We start from the raw sequence: 17868 nt of genomic DNA, 5'->3' as shown, positions 1-17868 counted from the left end.
GTGATAAATGTGAGATGGCATGTGAATGGCAACAAGGACAGAAAAGAGGGAAAAAAAGAGAGAAAATATTGTTAAAGTTCCAGTTTACTCTAAATATGAAGCTTTACGCTGCATGTCCACCACCACCTTGCCCCTCCATACTATGGCCATACCTGTTTCGCGATGACCCTGTACTTGTTAAGCTCCTTTGGAGTAAGTTTGTCATCCCGTGTCAGTCTCATGACTTTAACGCTTGGGTATCGATGCTTCACCAATTGGCAGCAGAACCTCTGCAGGACCCCGGCAACGCCTCTTCCTCGCTCCCATGGTGCCACGCGTAGTCCTTCAAGTAGAGCTGTCTCTCCACCATCAATCACAAACATGGAAAGGAGGCCAATCTGGGGTCAAAAAGAACATATTAGCATCTCTATGTACTAAGAAAGCTAAAAAACCTATCTTACGAGCCAAGCTGATCGCCTTGAGTATTCTGTGCACTACCCAAAATTGCCACCACTAGGGGACTATGAGCAGCATTTCTCATTGATATGTTGCATGCTCATTCTATAGGATCTTTTTGTGCTTCCGTCTATCTTATCTGCTTGGCCTAATGTAACGTTCCCCTCAGAATTGATGCTAATTTAATCTTTCTCTATGTTTTTTTCTTTAAATAAAAGGCACTGATATGTACCCAAAGCCTTGATACTATAATATGTTGATGACTGGCTTGTTATCATGGTGGTAATTTTTACTATAGAGGTAGAGTGTGGACCTTTCAGGTCATGCATATACAGTAATCTAGACTCGCCTTCTCAGGACCACCCTCTTCTCCTAACTAGAGCCAAGCTAAAGGTGACTTCCAAGCTAAGTCCATGCTCCATCCATGGAAGGCAACAGATGGCTCTATTTCTCCTGGGCATTGCAAGCAACTGAAGGTAAACATTACAGTTCTGCATATCCTTTTGGGTGACCAATGGGGTGCCCAGCATATGAAGGCTTTCTTGATCCAAAGAGAGCAGAAATGTTAAAATACTGGACCACCCTTTAGGTTTTAACAACCCTACATGTATATTCGAAACTTTATGGTCATGTGTTTCACCATGGCTTGTAATTCAATGTAAAGGTAATTACGGATTTGCCAACTGCAGGCTTTTATGGTGGCCGTTTTTGGTGGCCATTTAGATATTTACATGGTATATAGTTAAAAAAAATACATAAGTCTATCACGTTCAGCCAGGAAAAGGGTGGGTGGTGCTGGGAGGGGAATCCAAGTTTTCCCTCTTTAATCCAGATGACTTTAATTGGCCGAAAAATGAAAAAATATTTAGGGAAGTGACTTTTTTTGTTGAAAAAAATTGATAGCGAAGCCATCACTATCCACAGGTGTGGATATATTTGGGCATTCAGTCTTTCCTGTTCATTCACTGGGTTTAATGCCACTGAATGGCACCTATTGACTGGAAGGACCATTGACACAGCATATCGGGCGGATTCATGATCAAAGTTCACTGGGTCATACAACAAGTTCTTTGCGTTGCACCAATGGCTGTGTGAATGGCCCTTGTGGCCTCCTAAAGTCCATATCAATGCAGGAAGAAAGGAGCTGAGAGACAGGGCAGTATCCATGGACAGAGACAGCAGACAGTGATGTTAGTTAACATATACCCATGGGCATAAGCAATACGTTAAACCAGTAGGGTAAGATGGAAGCCCAGTTGCTCAAAAAGTGTAATGAATAGTAGAGGTGTCTTTCAACCATTGTGTTTCCTTACAACATCTCCTTCCTTCTTGGCTAGTACAACCATTCGGTCTTTCTCATTGACCCAACTATGGTATCGACTTGGCAGATAATCCAGTCCTCCATAGATCCCATGGGACATAGAGACAACTTCTTCAAATTCCTTCTCGGTGGCTAGCACAAATTCCAAATCCCCATCCTGAGGAGCGCCAGGTATAGCTTCAATCTTCATGTGGAGGCCAGAAGAGCCAGGAACGCCAGAGAAAGGAGAGTGAAGGAGCCAGGGAAGTAGTGAAGGAGACCACTGCCGCCAGTAAGCAAAGCAAGCTGTAGATGCTCGATGGACTTGAAGTGTAGGGAAGGGAGGATCGTTGTGATTCGATGTCACAGATCTGTGGAGAAAATTTGACAAAAAGACAAAAAGAAAATATGCAAAATCAAAACACTTAATATTGTTAGCATTCCACTCACTTATCTTCTGTATGGTGTGAATCTTTTATAACCAACTATATTTTTCCATGTGCTACATATACAGCAATTTTGTACCATTTTCAGTGGAAATTGAATGTGATCACCTTTTGATTTCTAAGAAGAGTGTATGGTCCCATAATGGAAGTCCAAGGCCAACGCCATGAAAACACTTAAAGGACATGGTCACTTTAAGTGGTAATAGATGTTATTGAACTCCATCCTGTTTACACCACAACTCTCATCTATACTTGTTCTCTGGGCCTTGAAAGGATCAATTAATCAACAAATCTGATCAATATCTCAGCCTGTAGGAATCAATAAAGTTTTCACGCTCGAGAGTAATAGAGCGTGGGCATTGAAGCACAGTATTTCAGTATAGTGACTATGGAAAATAATCTGAAGAACGTTCTACAGTCAGAATCAAGGCCATGGGTGAGAACAGAGTAGTCTGAAGGATCATTCAAGCCATCAAAAATACTGGAACCGCGATGGACTCCTGACTGACCCCATTATTACCCAATTAGATCAGAGAATTTGTTGACCTCGGTTTGAAGATATTTTTAAATTAGCTGTCATGACCCTTGTAACAGAAGCCATGATTTAAGTGTGAACAGAGGCTATACATATTTGAAACATTTGGACCAGCAGACCTAATTTGTATGTTTGCAGTGTCCCGGTACCCATATCCCAGCTACACATCTTTTGCAGTGTCTGGGTATCATATATTTGCTTGCATAATGCAAACAATGACGTATTATAGCTCTGCAAGCGTTAACACTGCTTGCAGAGCAAGGATGTGAGGAACTTGGTCACATGACGTTCTTTTGGGCAGCTTCAATCTAAAGTGTTCTCCTAGGGAGTAGCTGCCCTAGTTCAATCCCTTTCTGGGTTAGGGCTCATGCACACTGAGCAAAAGGCGAGGAATTGAAGAGGAATCCGCTCTTAAATTCAGCTTGAAATTCCTCCGATAAAATATGTACAGGGCAATCTCATTGTGTTCAATGGAATTGTTCACACTGTAGAATTTTCAAGCAGAATTTTCTGCGGCAGATCTGCTTTCCGCCCCCAAAAAAGTAACTTCTTTGGGCAGATTTTGCTAGAGGAATCCTATATAAGTCAATGGGGCTTAACCCCTTAACGACATCGGGCGTAAATTTACGCCCTGATGCCGGTAAGGGAGTTCAGAGCGGGGCCGCGCGGCGGCCCCGCTCTGAACCGCGCCGGTCCCGGGTGCCGCGTGTAGCCCGGGACCGTAGGTATTAGCGGGCACGGTCCGATCGCCGTGCCCGCTAATACAGTAATCGGATGCAGCTGTCAAAGTTGACAGCTGCATCCGATTACCGGACGCAGCATCATCCCTGGTGTCTAGTGGGGAGATCGCTCCTCCGGGATGTTATCCCGGAGGAGCGATCTCCGTAAATGAAGCCGGCCGGGGACCGCTCCAAGATGGCGCCGTCCCCGGCTCGGCACTCGTTTACTTCCGGCTGCAGCAGCCGGAAGTAAACGAGTGCCTATCTCATGGATCTCTGCAGCATATCTATGCTGCAGAGATCTCTATGAGAGATCAAAGCACTTATACTAGAAGTCCCCCAGGGGGGCTTCTAGTATAAGTGTAAAAGTTAAAAAAAAAATGTTGTTAATAGTAAAAATCCCCCTCCCCTAATAAAAGTCTGAATCACCCCCCTTTTCCCAGGTTATAAATAAAAGTAAATAAATAAATAAATAAATAAACATGTTTGCTATCGCCGCGTGCGTAATCGCCCAAACTATTAATTATTCATATTCCTGATCTCGCACGGTAAATAGCGTCAGCGCAAAAAAATCCCAAAGTGCAAAATTGCGCATTTTTGGTCGCATCAAATCCAGAAAAATTGTAATAAAAAGCGATCAAAAAGTCGTATATGCGCAATCAAGGTACCGATAGAAAGAACACATCATGGCGCAAAAAATGACACCTGACACAGCCCCATAGACCAAAGGATAAAAGCGCTATAAGCCTGGGAATGGAGCGGTTTTAAGTGTCGTATATTTGTTGACAATGGTTTAAATTTTTTACAGGCCATCAGATACAATATAAGTTATACATGTTACATATCGTTTTAATCGTAACGACTTGAGGAACATATATAACAAGTCAGTTTTACCCCAGGGCGAATGGCGTAAAAACACATTTCCCCCAAATAAACAAAATGCGTTTTATTTTTCAATTTCATCACACTTTGAATTTTTTTCTGGTTTCGCAGTGTACTTTATGCAAAAATTCAGCCTGTCATTGCAAAGTACAATTAGTGACGCAAAAAATAAGGGGTCATATGGGTCTCTAGGTGGAAAAATGCAAGTGCTATGACCTTTTATGCACAAGGAGGAAAAACCGAAAACGCAAAAATCGAAATTTGCTCTGTCCTTAAAGGGTTAAATTCTGCTTAAAATTCTGCTTGCAATCCGCTCGAATTCCGCTCACATTTAGCAGAATAGAAGAGGAGTTTTCAAGCAGAAGTCTTTCCTCTTCAATTCCTCGTCTATTGCTCAGTGTGCATGAGCCCTTGGACTGTATCCATGCAAAGCTTAGATCGACCATCTCTACCCAGAAGGCAGAAACTTTCTAGTCAGTCCAAGCTTGACCAGGGTACTGGGAATATCTACATCTGCCTTCTTCTGTTTTGTAGACTCTGTACAAAGTCTTTGGCTTAGTTAGTTACTAGTAAAACTTTCTACAACCTAGACTTGTATGATATAAAAATACCCAAGATCCAGTTCAATTTCCAACCTTTACTTAAGACAGATCTGGGTTTGCGTACACAATGATCATAGGACTACACTTGTTTAGAAAGTTCTAACCAAGACTCCATTAAAATCACAGTTTTACTTTAAAGAACCTGTTCCTAATGTAGGCAGGAAAATTGGCAAGACAGAAGTGGGAAAGCTGTACAAGGACTCTCCTGCGACACTAGACTCTATTGGTTTATAGTTGACCTAGTGCCTAGTAGCTTAGACATCACACTCGTCTTTCAGTGTACGCCCTTCACGTGAGACCATCCCACAACCAACCATTAGTAAAGTCTTCTTCAATAAACTACAGCACAGTTCACCAAATCTGTCTGGGCTAAGGCTGTATATATCACCACTAGCAAGACTAAAGTGCTTACTGAGCTCATAAGCTGATTATGAGACTTTGAAGAGCAACTGGTAAGAGGAACTGTGACCAAATTCCTATCATCCATGACTGTAACCTCACAACCCTCTGCTGTATAAGGAGTCATTGTCTGCATTACGACATAGAGACTGTTAGTGAGGGTTTAATCCCAGTATCCAGAGGTCTCATTACAGGGACCACCTATTAAACAAAATGGCTGTGGGTCCACAGGGAACATACACTGTCAGTCATCCACAAGGTCACACATGACATACTTGATGACTACTACCCTCAGCTGACTAGTCCACCTATTCAACATTGTATTTTCCGCCGTTCCGCTGCATCACTGCAATACAACATTCAAAGAAAACAGTTCTGAAGGGTCTGTGACATGGTGGACACCAACAGTGCTCGATGGACCCCGTTGCCTATAAAAAGGTCAGTTGGATTTTTCGCTATAGTGTTTGTCTTTTTACTGGACAGATTAGCACAGCATGCGGCACTATTTTATCCTGTCTTTTTAAAGGAACCTGTAATGGAGGCAGCCCCTATTGTGAACACAACCTTCGCAACATGGGGGCTTGGTTTTTTCACCCGATGAGTTGCAGTTTTTACTGGCATACTATAATTTTTTGAGAAATGTATAGGAAATCTATTTTTAGTTTTTCTTAATGAAACTTTTTTTTGCATTTTTATTTAGTCCTTTTGAGGGACTTGAAGCTGTTTGGTGGCCTATATTATGCTCGGGTTACTTAGTATTCCAGTGCTTCATTGTCTCTTATTGTTACACTGACGGGTCATCTATTAGGCTATACCTTTGTTAGGTTCCCAGCTACTATGGTAACCCATCAGTGCCCCGTGAATGTGTTGTGTGGGCACCAGTAGCCTCAAAGAGGGGCCCCCTCCCTTCTCTCAAGCATCTTGGATGCCAGGGTTACTATAGATCATGGCATCTTAGGGGTTAAACAGCTGGCATTGTTCCTGGCTGTTTTAGCTGTCGACCATAGCCGGGCTCCTTGTGTTGAGTACAGGCACTGCTTCTGTGTCTATACCATTTCCTTCATGTACATTTAAAAAAATATCAAAAACCTAAAGGGGCTGTAGCACGATAAAGACGTGTCCCCTGCGCACCCACTGCTGGGACCCCCGCAATCTTACAAATGGGGAGTGTCAGCCATACATGTACACTGCTGCCCAACCAATGGCAGCCGCCAGGCATAACATGGTACAGCGCTAAAGCTTCCAGGGGACCCCCTGCAATCATACGGTTATCCCTTATCCTGTGCATAGGGGACAAGTCTAATCACAGGACAACCCCTTTTGGTAGCAACGCAATTCGAAAGGAAGATATATATATATATTTTTTTTTATTAAAAGCCCTTTAAATTTAATTTATAGACTAGTTTTTTTTACCCTTTTAGAGCCAAATACTGAAACATGGGTTGTTTTCTTTTGGTAATTTTTTTTATAACATTATGGGGGTAGCCATTTTGCCTGAGCTGTTTTTAACAACAAGCCCAATGGACCTTGGCAAAACTAGATAGGAGCTGTCCCATTGACCTTTAGTGGGAAATGTTTCTGGCCATGCTCTGTGACCTTTGAATAGGTCATTTCACAAGACGGGGGGAGGCTGAGCTGTGAGCTTTATCTCTTGCTGTCATTTATCACTATATTGTTGTACAGATCACTTAGCAGCCTCCTCCTTATCATCACAGGCAGAACAGCAAGTATCATCTTAGTTTAAGGCTTAGTGGTGAGATTGGAGATTTTAGGAATTATTTTATAATATAGAGCAGGGACGGGGAACCTTTGGCTGTCCAGGCATGATGGGAATTGTAGTTCTGCAACAGCCAAAGGTTCCCCATCCCCGATAGAAAGTGACACTGAAAATTAGAAACCTCCAAAAATTCTTACAAAAAAAAAGCTAAATATAAACAATAGGTGATTTTCTGATGACACATCCCCTTTAAATATTTACATCATCTTTCACCTTTTTGAGCAGATGACAAAATAACCCATCGGAGAGTGACAACCTACATTACAGGTTGTCACCGTATGATTTTCCCTCATGATCAGTTGCTGAATATATTTAGTACAGGAAGACTGGCAACGTGTAAACAAGTCTAAAAATTCTCCCTCATAATGACTGAAGTGTCGAGAGAGCGGATCACGACGGAATATATTATCTCCGCGAACCCTTCCGGAGATCGCCGTGAAACCCCACAGGGTTTTTATTTTTAATTTCCTCATTACGTTGCGGGGAGTGAGTGTGATGGCAGCGAGGTCCAGAAATACGCCAACTGCACAAAATCACGAAAAATAGAAAATTCAGAACAGGATGTTCTATTTCAGTGGGAGATTAGGGACAGAACGAGAGGGCGGGCAGAGAAGCACCGAAACACGGCTAATTCGAGAGCACAGAAGTCAGAAAAGCTAAAAAAAAACAATAGAAATAAAAAAACACAAGGTGCCAGATGGCGACCTGGATCAGACCTGTCTAAGCTACCAGTTCGTTTAATTTTTGTTTTTTATTTTGTTATCCTTTACATTATTTTTCTATCATTTTATGGCTATGTTCACACAAAGTCAAAAATGGAGAAAAAACATCCGATTTCGCTATTTCAAAAAACGTCAGTTTTTGCAGCAATTTAACTGACTTCAATGTAATTGCCTTGAAGTCATGGGGAAGAGGGACGTCCTATGCACACAATGCATTGAAAAACGGACCTTTTTGCTGCGGACGTCAAAATAATGAACATTATTTTTGGAAGTTTTTTGCAAATAGCGGACGCTTTTTATTAGTTCACACACAGTTCTTCTATTGTCACCGTTCTTTCTCTGTTTTTACTATTAAATTCAATGGATTTTTCAATTAAGCCACAACCAAAGGGCAATTAGTAACCCCAAACTAAGATAATGTGCAAACACCCGTCATTGGGGATGCCAGGCTTCGAAAAACGTCCGTTATTTTAGACTCAAAATAATGGACGTCATTTTAAACGGAGCTGAAAAAAACGTTGTGTGAACATAGCCTATATTTGTTTAGGGGTTGTTTTCTTAATTTTTTTTGTCTTTAATTTTTTTCTTTCTTTCCTTCTTGTAAGGCTGGAAAATTATATTTAATTATTTTTATTTATTTTTTTTAATTGTTTTATTATTATTATTATTATTATTATTATTATTATTATTATTATTATTATTATTATTATTATTATTATTATTATTATTATTATTTTACTTTATTATTATGTTTCTTCTTTTTTTTCCTTTAACCAAACCAAACAATTTTTTTGTGGGATTAAATAATTTGAAAAGTTTAGGTAGTTTCAAGTTTAGGTTGTTTTAGGTTTTTATGTAGTATTTTATGGAAAAAAAAACTAACTTTTGTTCTGTGGGTCAGTGTGACCAGAAGGATACCCAGCGTACATAGCTTTTGTTTTATTCTACAACTTGAAAATTTAAAGTTTTAGGCTATGTTCACACTGCGTATATTTCCGGCCGTAGTGTGAACCACGAATATACGGCTGTATTTATACGCAGTGTGAACATAGCCTTAAATTAAGTGGTGTGAGAAAGTTCTACAAATCTGTAAAATATTTCTAATCTCCAGTCTTCCAGTACTTATCATCTGCTGTATGTCCTGCAACAAATGGTGTATTTTGGGTTGGGATGGTGGATACAGAGTTGCTTTAAGATTCATAGGGTTAAGATCCCTAACCCCACATTAACCCTTAATAATGCAATAACCCTGGCCCTAAGCCTAAGATACGGAGCACCAACGTTTTATCCTTTTTTGTCCTGATTTGTTATATCATTGACATAATAGGGACTGTATGCCGAGTTCCCACAGACACTATTGTATAAGTCATGTCTACATACACAGACCAGGCGTCATCTCAGTATTCATGGAAACTATGTAAAAAGTAGGGAAACGCAGGTCGGTCCCCGCTCATCCCACAGCCGGGAGAGATGCCTGACATTTGGTAGATATAAGCAAATGTAGCAGAATTTACATTGAACCAGTGACTGGGTTTACATTGCGGTAAATAGAAAGGATTGGAGTGAGCCGACACATTTCATGGAACTTTTTATTGTTCCAGCTGAAGTCAATTTGTTATAGGAAATGAAATGAGATTCATCTGCTCCCTGGAAATAGTCATTAATAATACATTGAGTGACATACGGGAATTATAAGCTGCAATTTATCAGCGACCGAGAGATAACAGGTTGTAAAGTATTATGGTGAGAGATGGAGGAGAATGAGACGCATGAAAGAAGATAATGCAATAACAAGAAAATAACTCAATTTATAATGCATAGAGATATAAGCATAATAATACTGCCCCCTATGTACAATAATATAACTACAATCATACTGCCCCCTATATAGAGGAATATAACTACTATAATACTGCCCCTTATATACAAGAATATAACTACTATAATACTGCCCCCTATATACAAGAATATAACTACTATAATACTGCCCCCTATATACAGGAATATAACTACTATAATACTGCTCCTATATACAGGAATATAACTGCTATAATACTGCTCCTATATACAAGAATATAACTACTATAATACTGCTCCTATATACAAGAATATAACTACTATAATACTGCCCCCTATATACAGGAATATAACTACTATAATACTGCTCCTATATACAAGAATATAACTACTATAATACTGCTCCTATATACAGGAATATAACTACTATAATACTGCTCCTATATACAAGAATATAACTACTATAATACTGCTCCTATATACAAGAATATAACTACTATAATACTGCTCCTATATACTAGAATATAACTACTATATACTGCCCCTATATACAAGAATATAACTACTATAATACTGCTCCTATATATACAGGAATATAAATACTATAATACTACCCCTATATACAGGAATATAACTACTATAATACTGCCCCTATATACAGGAATATAACTATAATACTGCTCCTATATACAGGAATATAACTACTATAATACTGCTTCTATATACAGGAATATAACTACTATAATACTGCTCCTATATACAGGAATATAACTACTATAATACTGCTCCTATATACTAGAATATAACTACTATATACTGCCCCTATATACAAGAATATAACTACTATAATACTGCTCCTATATATACAGGAATATAAATACTATAATACTGCCCCTATATACAAGAATATAACTACTATAACACTGCTCCTATATACAGGAATATAACTACTATAATACTGCTCCTATATACAAGAATATAACTACTATAATACTGCTCCCTATATACAGGAATATAACTACTATAATACTGCTCCTATATACAGGAATATAACTACTATAATACTGCTCCCTATATACAAGAATATAACTACTATAACACTGCTCCTATATACAGAGATTTGTGAGGGTCATGGTGCGTTTACACAGGCAGATTTATCTGACCAATTTTGGAAGCCAAAGTCAGGAATGGACTTGAAAAGACAGGGAATCTCAGTCTTTCCTTTATAACCTGCACCCTGTTTATAGTTTGTTCCTGGCTTTGGCTTCAGAAATCTGTCAGATAAATCTCTCTGTGTAAACGCACCATTACAACCATTGAGATCTTTCATGACCTTGACAATGGGATTCCTGAACAGGACTCAACTGCTGCCTTATCATTTGGAGTGTCAGATAGATGAGTAGATGACATGGCGCTCTGCAGCACTCACATAGGTAATAAATGGAGTCAAATCTGTGTCATGTCCTTAAGATCACGAGATATCCCGCTGACCCCTTATCACCTCTCTCTCTTTCTCTCTCTCTGTTTCTCTCTATCAGACACATAATTAGTGATATATACGGATGCAGGAGACTTTTGCTGCAGTACAATCTGTATTCTGTATGCAGCAGGTGCAGCCATGTAACCTAATATGAGGAGGGGGTGAGGGGTCCAGCTGTCCCCGCCACAGCAGCTGCACATATATCACCGCATACATCTCTATATATCCCACAATAATTAATACATAATCCAGAGATCAGTGGGTTCCTGCTCACCGCCACCCCGCTCCTGCTGTCACCCCGCACACAATGGAGACCAATTACAGCCGGAGAGCTGGCACAGTGAGCGGCAGCCGCCACCGCCTGACACCTTACTGGAGCCGGCAGCCACACCTGCAGCATCACACCCCAACAGTCACCATGGAGGACCTGCCGTCATCTCCATCCTGCTGTACTGCCTGGCCCTATAGAATAGTGACAGCCTGACAGCCGCGAAGCCTGCCACAGCCTGACAGCCAGGATGAGAAGATGTACTGACACATCCACAGCACCATACAGACACAGACCCCTCCTCATCCTAATACACAAACCTCTCCTCATCCTAATACACAGACCTCTCCTCATCCTAATACACAGACATCTCATCCTAATACACAGACCCCTCCTCATCCTAATACACAGACCCCTCCTCATCCTAATACACAGACCCCTCCTCATCCTAATACACAGACCTCTCCTCATCCTAATACACAGACCTCTCCTCATCCTAATACACAGACCTCTCCTCATCCTAATACACAGACCTCTCCTCATCCTAATACACAGACCCCTCCTCATCCTAATACACAGACCTCTCCTCATCCTAATACACAGACCCCCCTCCTCATCCTAATACACAGACCCCTCCTCATCCTAATACACAGACCCCCCTCCTCATCCTAATACACAGACCTCTCCTCATCCTAATACACAGACCCCTCCTCATCCTAATACACAGATCTCTCCTCATCCTAATACACAGACCCCTCCTCATCCTAATACACAGACCTCTCCTCATCCTTATACACAGACCCCTCCTCATCCTAATACACAGACCTCTCCTCATCCTAATACACAGACCCCTCCTCATCCTAATACACAGACCTCTCCTCCCCCTAATACACAGACCCCTCCTCATCCTAATACACAGACCTCTCCTCCCCCTAATACACAGACCCCTCCTCATCCTAATACACAGACCTCCCCTCATCCTAATACACAGACCTCTCCTCATCCTAATACACAGACCTCCCCTCATCCTAATACACAGACCTCTCCTCATCCTAATACACAGACATCTCATCCTAATACACAGACCTCTCCTCATCCTAATACACAGACCTCTCCTCATCCTAATACACAGACCCCTCCTCATCCTAATACACAGACCCCTCCTCATCCTAATACACAGACCTCTCCTCATCCTAATACACAGATCTCTCCTCATCCTAATACACAGACCTCCCCTCATCCTAATACACAGACCTCCCCTCATCCTAATACACAGACCCCTCCTCATCCTAATACACAGACCTCTCCTCATCCTAATACACAGACATCTCATCCTAATACACAGACCTCCCCTCATCCTAATACACAGACCTCTCCTCATCCTAATACACAGACCTCCTCTCATCCTAATACACAGACCCCTCCTCATCCTAATACACAGACATCTCATCCTAATACACAGACCTCTCCTCATCCTAATACACAGACACCTCCTCATCCTAATACACAGACCTCTCCTCATCCTAATACACAGACCTCTCCTCATCCTAATACACAGACCTCTCCTCATCCTAATACACAGACATCTCATCCTAATACACAGACCTCCCCTCATCCTAATACACAGACCTCTCCTCATCCTAATACACAGACCTCCTCTCATCCTAATACACAGACCCCTCCTCATCCTAATACACAGACATCTCATCCTAATACACAGACCTCTCCTCATCCTAATACACAGACACCTCCTCATCCTAATACACAGACCTCTCCTCATCCTAATACACAGACCTCTCCTCATCCTAATACACAGACCCCTCCTCATCCTAATACACAGACCTCTCCTCATCCTAATACACAGACCCCTCCTCATCCTAATACACAGACCCCTCCTCATCCTAATACACAGACCCCTCCTCATCCTAATACACAGACCTCTCCTCATCCTAATACACGGACCTCTCCTCCCCCTAATACACAGACATCTCATCCTAATACACAGACCTCCCCTCATCCTAATACACAGACCCCCCTCCTCATCCTAATACACAGACCTCTCCTCCCCCTAATACACAGACCCCTCCTCATCCTAATACACAGACCCCTCCTCATCCTAATACACAGACCTCTCCTCATCCTAATACACAGACCTCCCCTCATCCTAATACACAGACCTCTCCTCATCCTAATACACAGACCTCTCCTCATCCTAATACACAGACCTCTCCTCATCCTAATACACAGACCCCTCCTCATCCTAATACACAGACCTCTCCTCATCCTAATACACAGACCTCTCATCCTAATACACAGACCCCTCCTCATCCTAATACACAGACCCCTCCTCATCCTAATACACAGACCCCTCCTCCTCCTCATACACAGACCCCTCCTCATCCTAATGCACAGACCTCTCCTCATCCTAATACACAGACCTCTCCTCATCCTAATACACAGACCCCTCCTCATCCTAATACACAGACCCCCCTCCTCATCCTAATACACAGACCCCTCCTCATCCTAATACACAGACCTCTCCTCATCCTAATACACAGACCCCTCCTCATCCTAATACACAGACATCTCATCCTAATACACAGACCTCTCCTCATCCTAATACACAGACCTCTCCTCATCCTAATACACAGACCTCCTCTCATCCTAATACACAGACCCCCCTCCTCATCCTAATACACAGACCTCTCCTCATCCTAATACACAGACATCTCCTCATCCTAATACACAGACATCTCCTCATCCTAATACACAGACCCCTCCTCATCCTAATACACAGACCCCTCCTCATCCTAATACACAGACCCCTCCTCATCCTAATACACAGACCCCTCCTCCCCCTAATACACAGACCTCTCCTCATCCTAATACACAGACCCCTCCTCATCCTAATACACAGACCCCTCCTCATCCTAATACACAGACCCCTCCTCATCCTAATACACAGACCCCTCCTTATCCTAATACACAGACCTCTCCTCATCCTAATACACAGACCTCTCCTCATCCTAATACACAGACCCCTCCTCATCCTAATACACAGACCCCTCCTCATCCTAATACACAGACCTCTCCTCATCCTAATACACGGACCTCTCCTCCCCCTAATACACAGACATCTCATCCTAATACACAGACCTCCCCTCATCCTAATACACAGACCTCTCCTCATCCTAATACACAGACCCCTCCTCATCCTAATACACAGACATCTCATCCTAATACACAGACCTCTCCTCATCCTAATACACAGACCTCTCCTCATCCTAATACACAGACCCCTCCTCATCCTAATACACAGACCTCTCCTCATCCTAATACACAGACCCCTCCTCATCCTAATACACAGACCTCTCCTCATCCTAATACACAGACATCTCATCCTAATACACAGACCTCTCCTCATCCTAATACACAGACCCCCCTCCTCATCCTAATACACAGACCTCTCCTCATCCTAATACACAGACCCCTCCTCATCCTAATACACAGACCTCTCATCCTAATACACAGACCTCTCCTCATCCTAATACACAGACCCCCCTCCTCATCCTAATACACAGACCTCTCCTCATCCTTATACTCTGCCCCCCTATAGAGTAACCTTGTCAGCCACCTGCCTGCATTGTGCCTGCCGGCTGCCCCTGGTGCTGTCAGTGCCTCCTCCTATTACACAGGCTCCTCTCCTTATACAATCATCCCCATGCCTTTCATAGTCACATCCATGCAGCTCTCCTTCCTCCTCCATAGCTGGGGGCTCTCCATAGAGACGGGCAGCATCGTTCATCCATACACACAGGGTATATAGCATACAGGCAGCATCTCCCCCATACACACAGGGTATATAGCATACAGGCAGCATCTTTCCCCCATACACACAGGGTATATAGCATACAGGCAGCATCTCATCCATACACACAGGGTATATAGCATACAGGCAGCATTGTCCATCCATACACACAGGGTATATAACATACAGGCAGCATCGTTCATCCATACACACAGGGTATATAGCATACAGGCAGTGTTACCACCTTATAGACGGGCAGCATCTCATCCATACACACAGGGTATATAGCATACAGGCAACATCTCTCATCCATACACACAGGGTATATAGCATACAGGCAGCATCTCATCCATACACACAGGGTATATAGCATACTGGCAGCATCTCATCCATACACACAGGGTATATAACATACAGGCAGCATCGTTCATCCATACACACAGGGTATATAGCATACAGGCAGTGTTACCACCTTATAGACGGGCAGCATCTCATCCATACACACAGGGTATATAGCATACAGGCAGCATCTCATCCATACACACAGGGTATATAGCATACAGGCAGCATCTCATCCATATACACAGGGTATATAGCATACAGGCAGCATCTCTCCTCCATATACACAGGGTATATACTATAGTATATTATATACCCCGTGTATGGAGGAAAGATGCTGCCCGTCTATATGATGGTGGTAACACTGCCTGTATAGTAACTATACAGGCAGTGTTACCACCATCATATAGACGGGCAGTATCTTTCCTCCATACACAGGGTATGTAGCATACAGGCAGTGTTACCCCCATATAGACAGGCAGCATTGCTCATCCATACACACAGGGTATATAGCATACAGGCAGCATCTCTCCCCCATACACACAGGGTATATAGCATACAGGCAGCATCTCATCCATACACACAGGGTATATAGCATACAGGCAGCATCTCTCCCCCATACACACAGGGTATATAGCATACAGGCAGCATCTCTCCCCCATACACACAGGGTATATAGCATACAGGCAGCATCTCTCCCATACACACAAGGTATATAGCATACAGGCAGCATCTCTCCCCCATACACACAGGGTATATAGCATACAGGCAGCATCTCTCCCCCATACACACAGGGTATATAGCATACAGGCAGCATCTCTCCCATACACACAAGGTATATAGCATACAGGCAGCATCTCTCCCCCATACACACAGGGTATATAGCATACAGGCAGCATCTCTCATCCATACACACAGGGTATATAGCATACAGGCAGCATCTCCCCCATACACCCAGGGTATATAGCATACAGGCAGCACCTCTCCCCCATACACCCAGGGTATATAGCATACAGGCAGCACCTCTCCCCCATACACCCAGGGTATATAGCATACAGGCAGCACCTCTCCCCCATACACCCAGGGTATATAGCATACAGGCAGCACCTCTCCCCCATACACACAGGGTATATAGCATACAGGCAGCATCTCATCCATACACACAGGGTATATAGCATACAGGCAGCATCTCATCCATACACACAGGGTATATAGCATACAGGCAGCATCGTTCATCCATACACACAGGGTATATAGCATACAGGCAGCATTGTCCATCCATACACACAGGGTATATAACATACAGGCAGCATCGTTCATCCATACACACAGGGTATATAGCATACAGGCAGTGTTACCACCTTATAGACGGGCAGCATCTCATCCATACACACAGGGTATATAGCATACAGGCAACATCTCTCATCCATACACACAGGGTATATAGCATACAGGCAGCATCTCATCCATACACACAGGGTATATAGCATACTGGCAGCATCTCATCCATACACACAGGGTATATAACATACAGGCAGCATCGTTCATCCATACACACAGGGTATATAGCATACAGGCAGTGTTACCACCTTATAGACGGGCAGCATCTCATCCATACACACAGGGTATATAGCATACAGGCAGCATCTCATCCATACACACAGGGTATATAGCATACAGGCAGCATCTCATCCATATACACAGGGTATATAGCATACAGGCAGCATCTCTCCTCCATATACACAGGGTATATACTATAGTATATTATATACCCCGTGTATGGAGGAAAGATGCTGCCCGTCTATATGATGGTGGTAACACTGCCTGTATAGTAACTATACAGGCAGTGTTACCACCATCATATAGACGGGCAGTATCTTTCCTCCATACACAGGGTATGTAGCATACAGGCAGTGTTACCCCCATATAGACAGGCAGCATTGCTCATCCATACACACAGGGTATATAGCATACAGGCAGCATCTCTCCCCCATACACACAGGGTATATAGCATACAGGCAGCATCTCATCCATACACACAGGGTATATAGCATACAGGCAGCATCTCTCCCCCATACACACAGGGTATATAGCATACAGGCAGCATCTCTCCCCCATACACACAGGGTATATAGCATACAGGCAGCATCTCTCCCATACACACAAGGTATATAGCATACAGGCAGCATCTCTCCCCCATACACACAGGGTATATAGCATACAGGCAGCATCTCTCCCCCATACACACAGGGTATATAGCATACAGGCAGCATCTCACCCATACACACAGGGTATATAGCATACAGGCAGCATCTCTCCCCCATACACACAGGGTATATAGCATACAGGCAGCATCTCT

At 42.8% G+C, this 17868-nt stretch overlaps 1 protein-coding gene across 3 annotated transcripts in view; it reads right to left on the bottom strand.

The window, feature by feature from the left end:
- NAT16 (N-acetyltransferase 16 (putative)) overlaps positions 1-17868 on the bottom strand; it is a 56884-nt gene that overhangs the window by 3421 nt on the left and 35595 nt on the right. For 2 of the 3 annotated variants that reach the window (XM_069981903.1, XM_069981941.1), the window contains exons 2-3: positions 1749-2106; positions 153-377 (exon numbers count right to left, since the gene is read on the bottom strand). In XM_069981903.1, coding sequence (XP_069838004.1) covers positions 153-377; positions 1749-2106 — 583 coding nt within the window. Of the gene's footprint in view, positions 1-152; positions 378-1748; positions 2107-2289; positions 2351-17868 lie in introns of those variants that run through there. The other variant, XM_069981949.1, reaches the window with a different exon arrangement.

This window comes from Dendropsophus ebraccatus, chromosome 1 (assembly GCF_027789765.1).
Source record: "Dendropsophus ebraccatus isolate aDenEbr1 chromosome 1, aDenEbr1.pat, whole genome shotgun sequence".
In the NCBI taxonomy this organism is placed as follows: Eukaryota; Metazoa; Chordata; class Amphibia; order Anura; family Hylidae; genus Dendropsophus; species Dendropsophus ebraccatus.
Note: the sequence above shows the minus strand (reverse complement) of the source record. Positions and strands in the feature narration are given on the sequence as shown.